The 16,821-nt window shown below is 42.6% G+C and overlaps 1 protein-coding gene across 1 annotated transcript in view; it reads right to left on the reverse strand.

Moving 5' to 3' along the window:
* Positions 1-16,821, reverse strand: part of WWC2 (WW and C2 domain containing 2) — a 113,945-nt gene that overhangs the window by 42,921 nt on the left and 54,203 nt on the right. Inside the window, exons 4-8 of the mRNA XM_072123366.1 lie at positions 15,241-15,317; positions 12,755-12,834; positions 8,323-8,452; positions 6,935-7,081; positions 3,489-3,562 (exon numbers count right to left, since the gene is read on the reverse strand). Of these exons, the coding sequence (XP_071979467.1) occupies positions 3,489-3,562; positions 6,935-7,081; positions 8,323-8,452; positions 12,755-12,834; positions 15,241-15,317 (508 nt within the window). The remainder of the gene's footprint in view (positions 1-3,488; positions 3,563-6,934; positions 7,082-8,322; positions 8,453-12,754; positions 12,835-15,240; positions 15,318-16,821) is intronic.

Consider the following 16,821-nt stretch of genomic DNA (forward strand, 5'->3'; position numbering starts at 1 on the left):
CCTGATCCTCCGGCTGCTCCTGCTCCTGTTCCGGCACCTGCCCGACCATCACGGAGATCCGAGCCTGCACCGGAGCCACGAGCCCCAGCACCGGCACCTCCGCAGCCTCAAGGCCGAGGTGAGGCCGCCCGCCAGCAGCTCCGGGACGCTGTCTCGGAGCAGCGACGCCGCGAGAAGGAGGCCCAACGCTACATGGCCGGCCGGTCTACAGCTGGAGCCTGGGTGGAAAAGAACCGCACCACCGGCATGGTCCGGTTCTTCGATAAGCAGCGTGGCTATGGCTTCGCCACCCAGGACTACACCGGACGGGAAGTATTTATACCCCGCCGGTCTGTCAAGAGGCCTGATCTGCCGGAGAGCCAGCACAACCTGAAGCCAGGCGAGTGCATTGAATTCTCCCTGCAAGAGGGGCCCCGAGGACCCTGGGCGGCTGGTGTGATCCGGATCCCCGACTCCGATGAGGACCGCTACCTCCCGTACGACGACTGGTATGAGGACGACGAGTGGCCGGAATCTCCGAACACCTCTTCTTCCTCGGCTGCGAGTCCCCGGGCGGTGACCCAGGTGAATGCCCCATCCACGGTAATCGTGAGTACGGGTCCCATTGCCATCCATGGGCCGGGCATGATCCAGGGCGCCACCCCCACCGTTTCCCCGGCCGGGAGTATTGCCAGGTCCCGCGGCTCTTCTGTGGGAGAAGACATCCCGGCTAGTGAACCTTGTCCGGAGGTTCCGTCTAGGCCCACATCTCCCCTTGCCGGTTACCAATGGGGTGATGACCTGGCCCCGGAAGAACCGGAGCTGGAGGGAGCTGCGGCGCTGCCGCAGGTCCCAGTTTATTTCCTTCTGGACCCCTCCGTGGTCCCTGGCTGGAACAGCCGACACCCCGGGCGACAGCGCTCCTCCCCCTGAAGGTCCGGAGGATGTCGCTGCACCTGCAGTACCCGCTACTGCCACCGGGTGTCCCCAGCCGGCACCTACTCCCGCTGAGGACGCACAGGATTCCCTACTGACTTTGGATCCTGTCCCTGCTGAACCCAGCGAGGGTGCAACTGAGTAACCCCTGAAGGGCTGTAGCCCACTTCAGGTACTGTACTGTGTACATATGTATATTTCTGTCCTTTCCCTAAAGAGCCAGAGACTTTCCTGAGACTCTTACCCTTATTTATCTCAGTCAAGAGATTATACATTGTCCTGTGCTATGATAGCACCCCTTCCTCTGCCACAGCAGAGAATTTCTTCAAAGGACTCTGTCCCTCTACACATAGAGGAGACCCTTTGCTTCTCAGTGCACTTTTCCCCACACCAAGGGCTGTACCCAGAAGATGGACTTTGTCATTAAAGACCTTCTGTGAGACTTTTGCCAACTCCAAGGAAAAGTTGCCACTTTATTTATTATCATTTTGCACTTAATGCCTTCCTTTTTAGGTACGGACATTATGCTTGCACTTTTTATGCCTTTTCTTTGCAGGAAAAGAGACATTTACTATCGTGCTACCCTGAGTAGCCTATCTACCTCTATAACGTTTGTAACGTTTTAAGATGTGTACCCATTGGGCTCCTAAGCCAATGTGAATTAATCTGTTTGCACACTGTCATATCTGCCAGTAGTCTGCATTAACCCTTTCATAGGCTTTACAGGTTGTAGTGTGGCTGTGTCGGACCGTCTTTTTGTATAAAACACTGAGCGCTACCTGATCCCTCAAACCGAGGTTTGCACATGGGGGTAGTCCGTAAACTGCGGGTCTTTAGGGGACCGGGGGTGTTACAGAGATAGCACCTGGATGCCACCCATACATGGGTAAGGATGCCAGTCAGGAGGTACTCGTGTCGCATATGCTAACGCAATGCATATACACACTATGTAATTGCCGCCAGGGAAGAAGCGTTGATACAACAAATATACAGGCCTTGGTGCAAGGAGTGGATTACAGGACATGACACCACACCTTTCCTACTGTACAGTTCGGTTTAATGGCGTCAGCGACCAACTGTCATACAGCTATATGTTTTTGTCTCAGTCCGACACCAACCCAGGTGCCTGTCTCCAGGACCATGGGCGGTTTGTCCCTACACCTCACATAGCCTGCACTTCCCAGAAGTGCCCTTAGCCCCCTCTGTGCCCCAAAACATCTATAGTCGAGCCGAGGGCAGCTCTTTCAATTGCCCCCGGGGTATGCAACACCCTCGCCGATGCAATGGCGAGGTAGTGTTTGCGAATACGTCCCACCTGCATATACCCACATCACACTACATGGTCCTGATAGGACATAGAGGTATTGCAGTGGTGAATCCTGCCTGGCACGGCAGGAGTTAAGTATTTTGTATGATGCAAGATGCTGTTGTCCAATGATTTGTGTTACATCCTGTCCTCTGTAAGCTGAGATGTGATTGGAGGAGCAGCCACCACCTGACAAAAGGAAGGTAATAAAACCCCCTGGCCAGGAATGTTCTGGAGGATTTAGAGAGAAGTCTCTCAAGAGAGAGATTCCAGTGTAGGAGAATCCTAGTGAGTGAGTGAGTGAGTAATCTCTGTCTGGCCCATACCAGAGCAGGAAGAGCCTAGCCCCTGCCTCTGAAGAGTGGAGCATTAGACTAGAGTTAGTGTAGTGAGGAAAAGGGGTATCATCTTACCTTTAAAGGTGATACCTGAAGCCCTACAGGACAAGCTGAAGCTTCCTACCAGGACACAGCTGCCTCCCAGCCTGCCCTCTACATCCAGGCTGGTGAACTATCTCCTGAGGCTCCCTCCACCTCACATCTCAGCACTCCATCTACCTGTTAAAGGCACGTTTGCTGCGGTTCCTGCCGGTTCAAATAAAGAACTGTAAGTTGTTTTCTTCAACTTCTGTCTCCGTCTGGTCCCTGCTAATACGGCTGCCTTCATCACCGGCACCCTGTCCATCACCCAGAGACTCACACTCGGGACATTAAGGGGTTGCCCCAGGGAGATCCGCTATAGCAGCCTCTCCCTCATCATTTCTTGCCAACACCACCCTGCTGGAGACCTGCCAGGCTGTAGGACAGCCCTCCGGTTCCCCCGTACCAAGCACCGTGACAATAGCGTGCTTAGGCCGCAACCGCCAGCCACTCCGGTACCGCGGGCCCCGGCTGTCTCCAGGCCTCACCTCAAGGGCTAGGCCCCGGTGGGGGATGTTGCATCTCCATTTACCTATTATATCTTTAGCAGATTTATCTACCATTTGTGATAGTGGGGCATGTGCAGCACAGAATTGTGTTTTTTAAATGTTTTTAAAAATACATTTGTCTTCTGTAATTAAATAAAATTGTTATTTGCATTGAAAAAATTTTTTCATAGACATCCGTCTTTTCTCTTTAATTTAAACAATGGAAGGAGTATGTGCATCTTTAGTCTACTAAGTCAATACCGCTTTTTACAGGTAAGTTAGATTTCTCCACTAGAGGACAGCAAAAGACTATTTATGAGGCCTAAAAGTTAGAGTAGCCCGAGCACCATTGCACGTTACCTTCTTTTAGCCTCCTCGTACTGTAGGCTCAGTCTGACCTTTTCTGCCAGATTCGCTCGGTTCCTTATTCCAATCTGCAAATAAAATATAAAAAAAATATAATAAAGCAAATTTCATTTACACAGATGATAAAATGTTCTAACCTAAGTCTTAAAAACCTCTTAATGCAGCAATGTATTGGACGTGTAAAGTATTGTCTCATCTCATAAATAAGAAATGTAACTTAGCAAGTCATGGTTACATAAGGGTTATATAAAGAACAGAGAAATTCTATATAGTTCATGTTGTCCAAAATATTAGGTCCCTCTCTCATCTCAGAGTGAATAGTAGGAACTGCTATTGGCAAGCTTATGTTTATTTCCATGATCAATTAAGGACAGAAAATCTTCCACCCTTTGATGTCTTCAGATCTGATGAGATTATAGTGGCTGGACGGCAAACAAATAGTGGCTGGTTTGTGGACCCTGCAGTATTGGTCCATTGCAATGGTCATCTATGTCCCACTAAATTACTGTATGTAGTTGAAGGCAAGTAGGGGATTGTTGGCAAAGTTGATTTGCTTTTGTTATTTAAAAAAAAAAAAAAAAAGGCAAGGCTGACCGCATGCAAAACACACCCCATGTTACAAGCCAAGTTATATCAGTAGCTACACAGAGTTAATGGTGACAGTGATTTATCTTTGTTCTCACCAGGCACTATGGGAGGGAGACCACACATTGGTGGGGTGCAGTGGGTTTTATTTATAAATAAAAATCGGAAAACAGTTTGGTGAACCAAGTAGTACAGGAATACTAAAGTACATAATCTCTGGCTGCTATAAACTGTATCTGTATCCACAGGAAACCAATTCGGTTTGAAGCACTACAACTAAAGAGGAGCACAGCACAACGGAATCTGAAACGCAAGGCATAAAACTGTTGGTGCACATCTGATTATTTTTTGTTAAAACTAGTTGTATTAAAAAATGATCACCATGAGGTTGTAGGGGAGTCCTGTACAGTTCTTCTAGGCTCTCATCCACATCATACATTACATGCTGGCCTCAGTGAGGTAACACTTTTTGCAGAAGCTTCCTAATTATGCTTATTGATACGAGTCCCTCCTCGATGAATGGGCTTTTCCATCACATGAAATGCTCAGATAAAGTACTACCGGTGCACAAAGTTGTAATATTACTTGAGCAACAGAACTTGGCTGAAGTAGTCTTCCACCATTTTTATCTCGATTACATAAAACCTTACTTACAGGAAGAAGATTCATTGTGAATTTGTTGCACAATGGGAATCAGGTTTTATAAAAATATATACGTATAAAATAACTACGGTCAGCGATTTAGAGAAGTAATCCGTACAGTTGGAGGCAGCTGAATAATAAGCTCATTTCTTGCAGGTGCATTTTTGCCTTCATTTGTATAGAAATAAGTGTATGGAACTGTAGGCGGCTGGACTTTTTTTTTTTTTTTTTTTTTTTTTTAAATAGTTTGCATTGATAAAAGAAACCTGAAAATAGATTTGTCTACTGGGAAGAAGAAGAGGCAGTAAAGGGGTAAGTGAAAGAAAAGCAAAGAAAGGGGGAAATACATAAGAATTACCTTCCCCTATGCTTCAGAATCTCAGTGAAAAACTTTTATAAGGCTACATTCACACCACGGCTTTTGTATTCATTCTTTAATAAAATGTATAACTCGCCACTCCCAATGCAGGTAAATAAAAAATGTTCTCTTACTGAAACACTAGCAATCCACAATCGGTTGAAAAGACCTTCCTCAGAAGCGGATTGCTGGTGGGATGAGGGTAAGAGAATTTGAGAGAAAGGCGCCTGTGGCTGTAGACTTCAGCGTATGTGAGATACTGCGGTACTCGATACGCCCAGGAAACACGCTCAGCGTTATTGAAAAGCTATGTGCTGAAGCACGGTCAAGGAAAGTAGAGAGGTTTCTGAAAGAGGTTATAAAAATAATAGGGATAGAGAAACAACTTGGTTTCCCCACCCATAAAGGATATATTTCATCACAGCCAAATGATGGAATATTAGTTTGCGGTATAATAAGAATAGACACGCAGAAGTGAAAAATGACATCTCTCCCAATATCAGGAGCGCACTTCTCTTTCTCACCAAGAAAAATTAAAAAATAATGCCAGGCCCAAGTATTATTCATATTTTAACACTGAGTGAAGGGGAGGGTCTGGCAGAGTATTTCAATCATACTGACCTTCCATAAAGGCCAATGGTCACTAATAATAATGTATTACAACTCATGATGTGAGTCACAGAGTTTCAGCTTCTAAACACTCTGTATATTAGAATAACTAACCTATGTCAAATATACAAACTGATAAACTACAGACCTTTTACCAATGTACATATTATAATATCACAAAACTGGATTAAAAGGTCTGACAACTTCCGCTGTACAAGAAATAGATTGTTCCACAATTGTCATTTAAATAAATTCCTGGCCATGTAATCGGTGGTTCGCTGATGGTCTTTGTTTCTGGACTACTACTATTAGTTATATACTGGGAGAGGGACCGATAAAAAGGAACCATTTTCCATGTCATATCCCCAGAATATTTGCAGTTTGGTCTATGAGCCCCACTGGGACATTCCATGTACCGTGGTAAAAAAATAAGGATACTGCCCTTTTTCCCAGAAAATAGGACCTCTCCCTTTTAATATTCCAGGAGAATTGTCTATCTAGATGCCACAGAACCAGAGAGATCAACTGATAAATTCACAGTCAGGACTGCAATTTTCGCTCCAACTTCCGACTATAACTTTAACAGTACACCTCTCTATATATGTGGCACCTACTGTTGATTCTCCTCTTAAAAATGTAACCAGAACTGTCTAGGTGCCACTCTACAGAGGTTATGTTAGTTTGAAATGCCCTGCGACAGCCTGTCAGCTGCAGGGAAGAGGGAGGTGACAGATCAAATGTGCAACAAGCAGCTACATGGACAAAAGGGGCTCATGTATGGAAAAAGTGCCACTAGTAAACATGAAGAATTTGGGGCCAATGATTCTAAAAAAAAAAAAAAAACACTATTCAAATAATGAAGATAATCCAGAAGATTAGGACATGAAAAGATTTGTTTAAATATGGATTTTTGGAGGGAAAAAACAAACTTCCCCAGAAAATAGGGCCTAACCCATCTTTTTGTAGATGAGAGTGGGGATGGCATTTGGGGTACACCACACCTCAAATTGAGGACAGGAAGTACAATTGGATTTCTGTATTTGGAAAGTGTCTGGTATACCATATGTTTCAGGGCACTAGGCTCCCTGTGTAAAGTGAATGAGACAGTCCCAGCAGGTATGGGGAGCACCCATGTACAAGGAACACTGTATTCAGAGAACAATGGAATTAATAATAGGTACGCAGGTCTTACATTTTTTATATAATTTTCAGTCTATACTGTATCATAACGCACATTTATACGTACATCACCAGAAATATCAGTCTGCGACCCAGCATCCAACGTCTGCCTGGACAGAGACAAGTGAGAATTGGTGAGGCTAGTTGTTAGGTCTGGCTCAGATCTTCCTCTGCCTTCTTCTAGATGGAATCGTTCCTTCAGCTTTGCGAGGCTCTAATAAAACAAAGCAGACGTACATGTAACAACTATAAAGCAAGATACAAACTAAAAGAAAACAAAGAGAAATAAACAGGGTATTTCATCTCTACAGGCGAAAAGTACGCTGCCCCTGCCGACACATGGTAATAAGTATCTTCATCTTATACAGCTCAAGTGCGTCCTACAGATACAAAGGGCACATCAAGCCGCTGCCTTAAAGGTGTTTAGAGCAAACTATACCATCAGTACAGCATAAGAAACCACATCAAAGCTCTATCAGGAGCTGCCAACACTCCTATATGGAGGGATACATGCCCAGGAAGAAGTAACTGTACAATAATCTATAGCATTTTTAATACCCATGTTTTTTGTGGTTGGTCTTTTAACAGGCACTAAAAAGGAAATCCACCATCAACATCATTCACGATAAACCAGGAACACTTACGCATAGATCCAGGCACTGAGTGGATAAATCTTCATTTAATTTGTTTTTCATATCCTCCTTCCTTCTAAAATCAACTTTTACAATTATGCTAAGTTACCATGCTAATGAGGAAAGACCCTCTGTGCTGCAGCTTCACAGGCTGTTACAGTGTGCAGGAGCACAACACTTCCTCTTACTGTGTAGGACTGCAGCAGGCAGAGAAAGAGGGGAGGTAGTGTTGAGGGAGCAGGGGGAGGGCATTATAGCAGCTTGTAAAGCTAAGGAATGAAGGAACTTTGGTAACACCCCCCAGAGCCCTTCTTGCTCGTTAGCATCAATATAAAAGTTGATTTTAGAAGAAAGAAGGCCATGGGTAACACACAGAAGATGATAACAACAGTCAATGTGCCTGGATCTACGAGTAAGTGCCTCTGGTTTATCATTATGGATTTTGATTTCTTTTAAACATAATTATAAGGAAAATAATTATTCATACATTTGCAAAAGTATTAATGTCCTGTATATGTGGGTCTTTTACCACGCTTAAAAGTAATTTATAGAACATGAAACCCACATGTGATGACGACAGTTCAGTAAGCCTGGGATACAATGGGTTACACTGATGCAGAGGCTTTATGAAATCTCAGTACTGACAGCAGAGTATACTATACTTGCGCTTCCCGCGGATTACAAGGATATCCAGCGTCTCTTTGGACTGAATTTGCTTTACGTTGACAACTCTCCATCAATACTACAGATATCTTTGTCAGAGTCGCAGGTGTTACAAAGAAACAATAAGACGTAGGTTTACTTCATCTGCGGCTCCACTAACCTGCATGAGGTCCTGCTTCTCCTTCTCCCCGCTGCTGATCGCCTTCCTTATGCTTTTCAGTTCGGAGAGGATATCCTTTGCTTCTCGAAGCTCGTAACCACTCTGCCCTCCTGACATTTTTTGGTCAATTCTATGAGAAAAATAAAAATAAACTTATTCATCTGTTCTCTTGATGGTCTGATCTTTACTTTTAAACAAAAAATAATGTGTAGTTTTGATGTATTATAGTATTAGAAACATAGATATGCATGTGGACCCAATGTTGCTCCCACAGCAGCGAACGTAACTAACGTTACTGCTTCTGTTTCAAAAGGAGAACTGAAATAACACTATTTTTGTTGACATATATAGAACGCTCAAAGCAATTGTGAATACAATGTAATACTGAGGTAGATGTGATACAAGTTCCCATGTGAATTTGCTGTTTCTTTCTGCCTTAACAAAGTTAAAATGAGTTGGCTAATTTGGAAACCACACTCCAGAGAACTGGTGCAGCAGGGGAGTATTCATGGCCAAGTGAGTGGGATGCTTGGATTAAAGACCCTTAATCTGACGGTATATGGCGGCTGCATGCTAGCTGTGTATGAACGGAAGCTAGCATGCAGCCGCCATAGGAGTGCATTGTGCACGACAGGGTATGGCAAGCACACATACTAGTATCACCTTCCTGGGCAGTCACTGGAAAGAGATAGAGCGTGCTCTATTTTTTGTTGTAAAAACAGCCTGGCAGCACACCTCCCTATGGAGAGGGGAGAGGCGAGGACCGCTCATCCTTCCACCTCTAAAACCGAACATGTGCTACGCATGGGTCCAGGCCCAAGTGTACCATATGTTCAAGTGGAAGGAGCCTTAACAAGAGAATAATCTTAGATTGTTGGCAGATCGAACAGCACGGGTAGGGTGAGGAGAGTGAGATGAGAGAAGAGAAGTAGGGAGGAGCAGAACTGTGCAGAGCTTTGTGGATGAGGGTGATTGGTTTAACTGTATCTAGGATGTGATGGACAGCCAGTGCAGTGACTGGAGACATCAGTGTAGTGTCTGTATTAAAGGACAAGTATAGAAGCTGCATTAAAAAAAAAAATCTACCATCAAAATCAAGCATGATAAAACAGGGACACTTACTTACTCAAGGGAGTAGGTGGGGGGGGGGGTAGATGTGTTCCTGCACAGTCTTAACAGTCTGTGGAGCTACATTACAAAGGGGCTCTGATAACACCCCCAGGCTTATCAGCATAATTTTAAAAGTTGATTTTAGATGGAGGAGACCATGTATAAAAATATTACCACAGTCACCCTGGATCTATGGGTAAGTGCCCCTGGTTTATTATGATGGATTTTGATGGTAGATTTACTTTAAGGATAGAGTTTAAATCAATAAGTAGGGAGTTCTAGTAAGCATGGCAAAAGTAAATCAGGACCACATTTTCCAATGTATGGAAAGTGCTGATGTTGAAAATGATCTTGAGGGTCATGTGGTACATTTCACCAACTAATGCAACAGTACTCTATGTCGTCCATGTTTCCTACACTTTATCAATGTAATGATGTGTTGAGGAGATGACGTCACTCCATTTGGTTTTGGATATTCGGTTAAAAATGTGCAAGAAAATATTGTAAAGATTATTGTCCTTCATTCATGGAAGATATATCAGCAGAGATTCCACTCCCCAGTAATAGGAAAGCAGTGGATAGAATAGCAGTTACTTACTATAGTTGGGAAACACGTTTAACAAGAGGAATGTAGTAAAAGGTTATATCATATACCATTTAGCACTTATCTGAAGACACGTGAACTATTTCTGGGTAGAGAGGACTGACATGTTCAGGGGTGTAGCTTCACATGTGCTTCTATGTCTCCGCACAAGGCAAGTCTGCCCGAGTTTCTTTAACAACTGCCCATTGTTTCCTTGTGGTATGTTGTCAGTTTCTCAAACATGCTTTGGATTCCTATCAAAATTGCTTGCAAGCGAGCTGATTTAAAACAATGCGGCGTTGTTTTATGAATAGAATAACAGGCTGCTTGGCTAACCTTTAATCTGGCACGGTGGCGTGAGGTGTGATTACTTAAGGTACAGAAAGGAGAGGACAGAAAAAAAAAAAGAAACCATTTCTGGTTTAGTTTAGATTTCCAAAAAAAACAAGCAGCTTATTTCCCTTTACAAGGCAGGATGCATCTTCCACGCTACCGGACAGCGCTGGAAGATTAGACATGACAAACAATAGAAAATAAAATGAGTGTCGTTTTTGAATGAACGTCATCTCATGAAACGGCATCGGCGTGGACTCGTGCGATGCTTTGTGACCAATCTCAAAAGAAGCCTTTCCGTAGGCTAGCACCAAAGGCAGGACATGAAGAACACAGGAAAGGTGATGATATATTTAACTTGTTACCAGCTGTAAAGTTATAATGAGCCTAAATCAAACACCCAAAATCTAGGCCATAGAAACAGTCCTGCTGGCTTCCTCTGACCTCTGCACGGAAAACATTAAATTGAAGACATTCATCAGTAGGTTGGCTCACAGAGAGGGAAGGGCGACATTATTTTAGGAGGATTAAATGCAATATGCAGCGGAGAAGTCTACTCTAGAGGATTATCACTACATAAAACATGGTCCACGGGTCCCTAAGCACTCACCTTTGGTGGCAATCCTGCATGCAGCGCCATATCGACAATATCGTACTCACACATTATAACAATCATTTCAATGTAAAGAAAATCCTCTAAACATAAGTTTTCTTTAGCTTCTTACCCCTAAAGTCATTATTAAAGTCACAGCAAGGAGGCAGTGAGAGAAGATGTCTGTACATATAGGTCACAGTGACTTAATGGGCTGTTGTCATAATCTTATGATAATATGTAGGCAGCATAAAACATGTGGATCATGTGGTAGCTCTGTGCAGGTTGAATACAAGAATAACTTTATTTACATAGTTTATGAAAAGACTAACTTTTATCTTTATTTAAATGAGGCAGAAGTGTTTTGGGGTGCACCTGATCTCTGGCGACTTCACACTAACCCCCAAAGCTCTTGTCATCGCCACAACTGCTCCCTTGGCACTAGGCACATAGCAGGCCGGGGAGAATACAGTAGTGCAGGGAGGCATCCCCACAAGTGTTTCGGGGAGTTTATATTAGACAGAGCTCCCCAAAAACACTTGTGCTTTTATTTTTTACCTAAAGTATAGCTGTATTCACCCAACTGGGAGGTAACCAGCAGCATTTAGGTCCAATAGAGGTATAACGGAGTGGTAAATTTCACCAGGATGAAGGATTGTAAGCAAAGCACACGGACATACTGGTCTCGGGGGGACAGCCGACACCCGCTGTGTATAGAGAGAGCTCAGCCCGTGAGCTCTCTGCATACACCCCCTGCAGCGCCCTGGTGCATGAACGGGTTAAAGGATCATGATCTACCACCAGGATGAAGGATTGTAAACCAAGCACGCTTACATGCAGGTGTGTGCCCCCTTCTGGCAGGATCTGCTCTTCTTCAAGCTCCTTATGCCCTTGTTTTTAAGAGGAAAGGGCTTTAAAAAATAATGCAAATGAACCTGAGGGGCCCCCAGCTTTTTTTTTTTTTTTTACAAAAACCAGGGCACAATAAGCTAAACAAGGAGCTGATCATACCAGATGGGGCACGCACCAGTATGTCAGTGTGCTTGGTTTACAAACCTTCATCCTGGTGGTAGATGTCCTTTGACAATGTATACGTTTCCCCATTGTATATACACAGTACATATATATTTATTATTGGAGGTTCTAAAAATTTGAAGTATCAAGCTTGTTATTCTTCTATTAATATTTATTACTAGGTTCATTGTTAAAGTTATCGCCAAGAATATTACCACAGGGAGTACCTAAAATTTTTATTTTTAAGAATCCACGATTTTGCAGCAACAAAAAAAATGTTTACACTTTTGTGCCGACAGGGTAACTACAAGACCCTGCTCCACTGCCTCATTCATCTTTTTTGGATACCAAGAAAGCATAAAGGAGAAGGAATAAAATCCTGTGACACTTTCATTTCAGAAGGTTTACTTCAAACTAAATGAAAAAAGCAAATCATTAGCGGTAGGAAGTTACCATCACCATCTTCCCTTCTGCGTTTCTACAAATGACTGCGAATGTCATAATGTCAGGAGATGCGCAGAGGATTACACGTTACAGCTTGAACTAATCTTTGTTTTATTGTCTATTTTCATCATTTTCTAACCCTCTCAGTCCACAGAGCTACAATTTGTTGCTGCATAAGTGTCATGTCACAAGCAAAGGATTATCACTTCAAAAAAAAAAAAAAAGCGAGAAGATCTCATGACTTCTTATGGAAAACATGCTTGTTTTTCTACATGTCCTTAAAGTAAAAGGTTATGCCAAGTGTAGGGAGAAGGAGGAGGGATGTGAAGAGAACAAGGATTTGTATTCAATCTTACCGCTGCAGTGTCTGGAAACCCTGCTCCTTGTACAGCAGCTCCTGCTTCATTTGGGACAGCTCCCTCTTCAGTTTTTTCACCTAGTGAAGAAATATTAACACAAGTTTGATTGTTAGTTTACTTATGTACAGTAGCGGGGTCAGACAGGGCTGCTCCCATCGGGACTTCTGGCTTCTCCAGCGTGAATTGGTCAGCACTGATAATGTGGTATAATCTAGAATACACATCAGATGAACAGTATCCAGACATGCCCATTTTATTCGGATTCTCAAAGTCTAATGTTTGTCTGGTATCACATTTGATCCTTTAGTTTTTAGGGGTGGTAAGGTCAAAAAAGTGTGATCGGAACAAGCGGCTATCTTAGGGCGAATTCAAACAAACGTGTGCCCGCCGTACCGTAGCATGGCGGAGACGCGCCGGCGCACCGGAGAGGAGGAGGGGTGAGCACTGTTTGCCCCCTCTGCTCTCTATAGAGATATATGGTGCACGGCGCTGTATTAAGGGAAAAGATAGGACATGTCCTATCTTTTTCCGGGCACGGAACGGTACGGTACCGCACGTGTGCAGCACTGTAACATGCCGTACACCCATTGCTGGCCTATGGGAGACTTGTATACGGCCCCATATATACAACCCACAACGGTCGTGTGAATTCACCCTTAGGTGTAGGCGAAAAAGCTTCCAATCGTTCATGGATTTCAGTACAAAAACCAATTTAGGAAATAAGTTTCTATCTTTTTAGACATGCAATGACATCTAGAAGGAAGAACTGGAACAAAGCAATGACCTAAATAGCCGTAAAGAGTAACTAAACCTTTGACAAACATTTTTTTTTTTAACAAATTAACAGATCAGGTGATAATAGTAAACTTTGTAATATACTTTAATAAAAGGGAATCCATCACCATGATTCGCCTAGCCAAAATAACTAACTGATATATTGTGAAGGGCTATGCCCACACTTGCCACCTGTCCCTTTGTTTTAATGTCCAAATGCTCCTCCAAATGCTACTTTAGAGATATGCAATTAGTCTGAAGTGCTTTGTCAGTGCAGCTCAGGACTCCACATCTTGCTGGGCCTAGGAGTAATGTAGCTGAAGGGGGAAGGATGAGACAAGGCTCTGGTCAGTGTAAGTGCAGTGATGGGTGTTGTTATTTAGCTGGGACACTGAGCTGCACTGCTAATGTCTCTCTAAGCACTTCACCCTCATTTACATATTTCTAAAGTTAAGAGGGAACCTTTCCCCACATTTTCACAAGTACAGATAGTGACAGGTTCTTATAGAGTCCTATTAACTAATGGACACCCTTCTTTTAGCTAAACATTGCTTCCCTCACATCCCTATAAATCATGAAGCCACAACATGCCTCAATAGACTTTTATTGCTCATCTTCCATGCAGGCTCCTGTGATTTCATGTGATCAGATACATACATGGGGTAGACGATGTAAACGTAACAGAACTTTAGATTACATCATCCTGTTCACACAACATAGTGCCCAATGATGTAACAGAGTTCTCTCTCTCTATGTACCACACAGCAGCATGTCCTAGCAGTGAGACCTCACCAATAATGTGACAGGGCAGTAAAGTGAACACTGCATATATCAGACCCCATGATATTGGCTGATTTTTTTTTAACATTGCAGCCACAGAAAGGCTAGTGATAAGGGATGCAGGGATAAGGGCAATGTTTTTAAATCATAGTTTTAATGAAGTATTTATTTTGGGTGGGTTAATTTAAATAGCAGCTTCTCTTTAAACCTATGTAAAACCTATATATATTTAGTATCTCAGTGTTCGTACACACCCAAAGAATAAAAGGGGAGGTCTCATTTGGAGGGCACAGTGAATGCCGTAAAAACAAGGCAAAAATGAAAATGGCAAAAATGCATATTTTTGTCAGTTTCACTGGATTTGGAATTTTTTTGCAATTTCCCAGTACACTGTGTGGTATATTAAAATACCATCACTAGGAAGTGAAATTTGTCATACACCTATGTACACAGAAAACTTAAAAAGTTATGGAATTTGGAAAAAACATGCTTATGGGGTTAAAAAAATTAAGAAAGGCAGGGGAAAAAGAAGGACACAGGAACTATTCATGTATGCAGTTATGTAAAAAGTTTATTTATACGTTAATATATTTATACATGGGGAACATTTTACCTATGAGTGAGATTATGTTCAAACCTTCAGCATCTCCCCTGGAAACCTTCATTGCAGATTCTGTCCAATTATCCGGATGAACATATTCTGCACACAGGATTTTTTCTTGGTAAAATGATAGTGACCACACTATAGTAAATAAGAATCTTTTGGTCTCTATTTGGTCACTTTTGGCTCAATTTGTACATGTAAGTGTTTTGCTTTAGAACTAGTCATTCTGCTTTGTGTTATAGAAGCGCAGCGCACAATGAATGCAAACAAGATTAATTTTAAATTTTTTTTTTAAAGTAACCATAGAAACGTGTAGAAACCTTACCCTAACTTTCGTGGTGGAGATTTCAGCTTTAAGGATATCGGGGTCATACTTCGTACTTGATGACGAGCCTGAAAATACTGTAAAACAAAATATTAGGATTACAGTGAAATGGAGATGCTTTGTAAACATGTAAAGCAAGTTGTCATAATAAAACATAATAAGGGTTAAGTACGGTTACTTCCACTAATCACAAAAATAGAGAAAATTTACCATACAAATTATTGGTGTTCTGTTCTAAATTTTTGCATAAATCATTGAAGACAGATAGAGAAATTGTGTTTATGTACAAGAGGGGGGAGGTCAGCACAAGGTAAAGGTCATCGCAGTAAACTCAGAAGATTATACGGCTACAATAGAATACTAGTAATAGAAAAACAATGTTCTGACTATCTACATATAGAACATACTATGATTCCTAGGTGTATAGATATTACATATAAAAGTGCTCATACACAATGCAGCTGCAGGGCAGGAGTATGCCACATGTCCAAAAATAGTATGCAAAACTGAATACAGGCCAAAGTCTATTTGACTGATGCCAGGACACACTGCCACCAGCGTGGAATGTGCCCATCTAGCCAGCAGTTACATGATGGATGGCTATTTGTCTATCTGAGTCTTCGTGACTGAGGAGCTGACTCATGCTCACTACCATGTGTTTATTAAAGTTAGCACCGGCTCCCTCAGAGTCCAAGATTAAATTTTTCCAGTACTATAGAGATCGTTTCAACTAGTGGCTTTTTACGACCATTTGTGTCGATATATTTGTTGTAGTCTTATCCAATGATAGGCAGGTATACCGGTCGCCACCGAGTCTATTGTTAGTGGCAAAGTTTTAAAGGAAATCTACCATCAAGATCAAGCATGATAAACCAGGGACACTTACTCATAGATCCAGGCACCGTGACCGTGGTAATCTGCTTATATTTATTTCCAAGGCCCCCTTCCTTCTAAAATCAACTTTTAAAATTATGCTAATGAGCCAGAGGGGCTTCCGGGGTGTTACCTAGCGCTTAGCTTCAGTGTGTATAACACTGCCCCCACTACTCCCAACATATAGCAATTTTTTTATGGCCTTACAATTTGTAAAGGTGACCAGCTTTACAGGGGAGACATTTATCGATGCATATGATGTACGCATTGCCCCTCCAATGTGTGGGATACATCTGGAGGCAGGGCCTCCACCACCGGCCACAAACCCTTCACACCCCTCCACGCCCACTTTAATTTAGATTAAAGTGGATCGTAATCTAAATTCCTGGCGGTTCACAAGGTATTGGGATTATTTAAGGGCCTGTACACCAAGTCCTGATAAATCTCGCCCTTGGAATTGATGACATAACTAGAGATGGCTAAATGGATCGTTCCGATTCACCAAAAATAATTGACTTATCTGAATTACTTTTTAGAATGTAAAGAGTCAGCAGTATCAGCAAATCCACTTTGTAGCAACAGTAACACCACAAAATTGATAGCAATGCTTGACTTTCATGAAGATATTAAATCTTCCTACAAAAGGTTCATATATGTTGTGGTAATTTCAGGTCAATAGTGGAATGTCCAAAATAAAAGGTTTCAAGT

Source organism: Engystomops pustulosus, chromosome 1, assembly GCF_040894005.1.
Source record: "Engystomops pustulosus chromosome 1, aEngPut4.maternal, whole genome shotgun sequence".
NCBI lineage: Eukaryota > Metazoa > Chordata > Amphibia > Anura > Leptodactylidae > Engystomops > Engystomops pustulosus.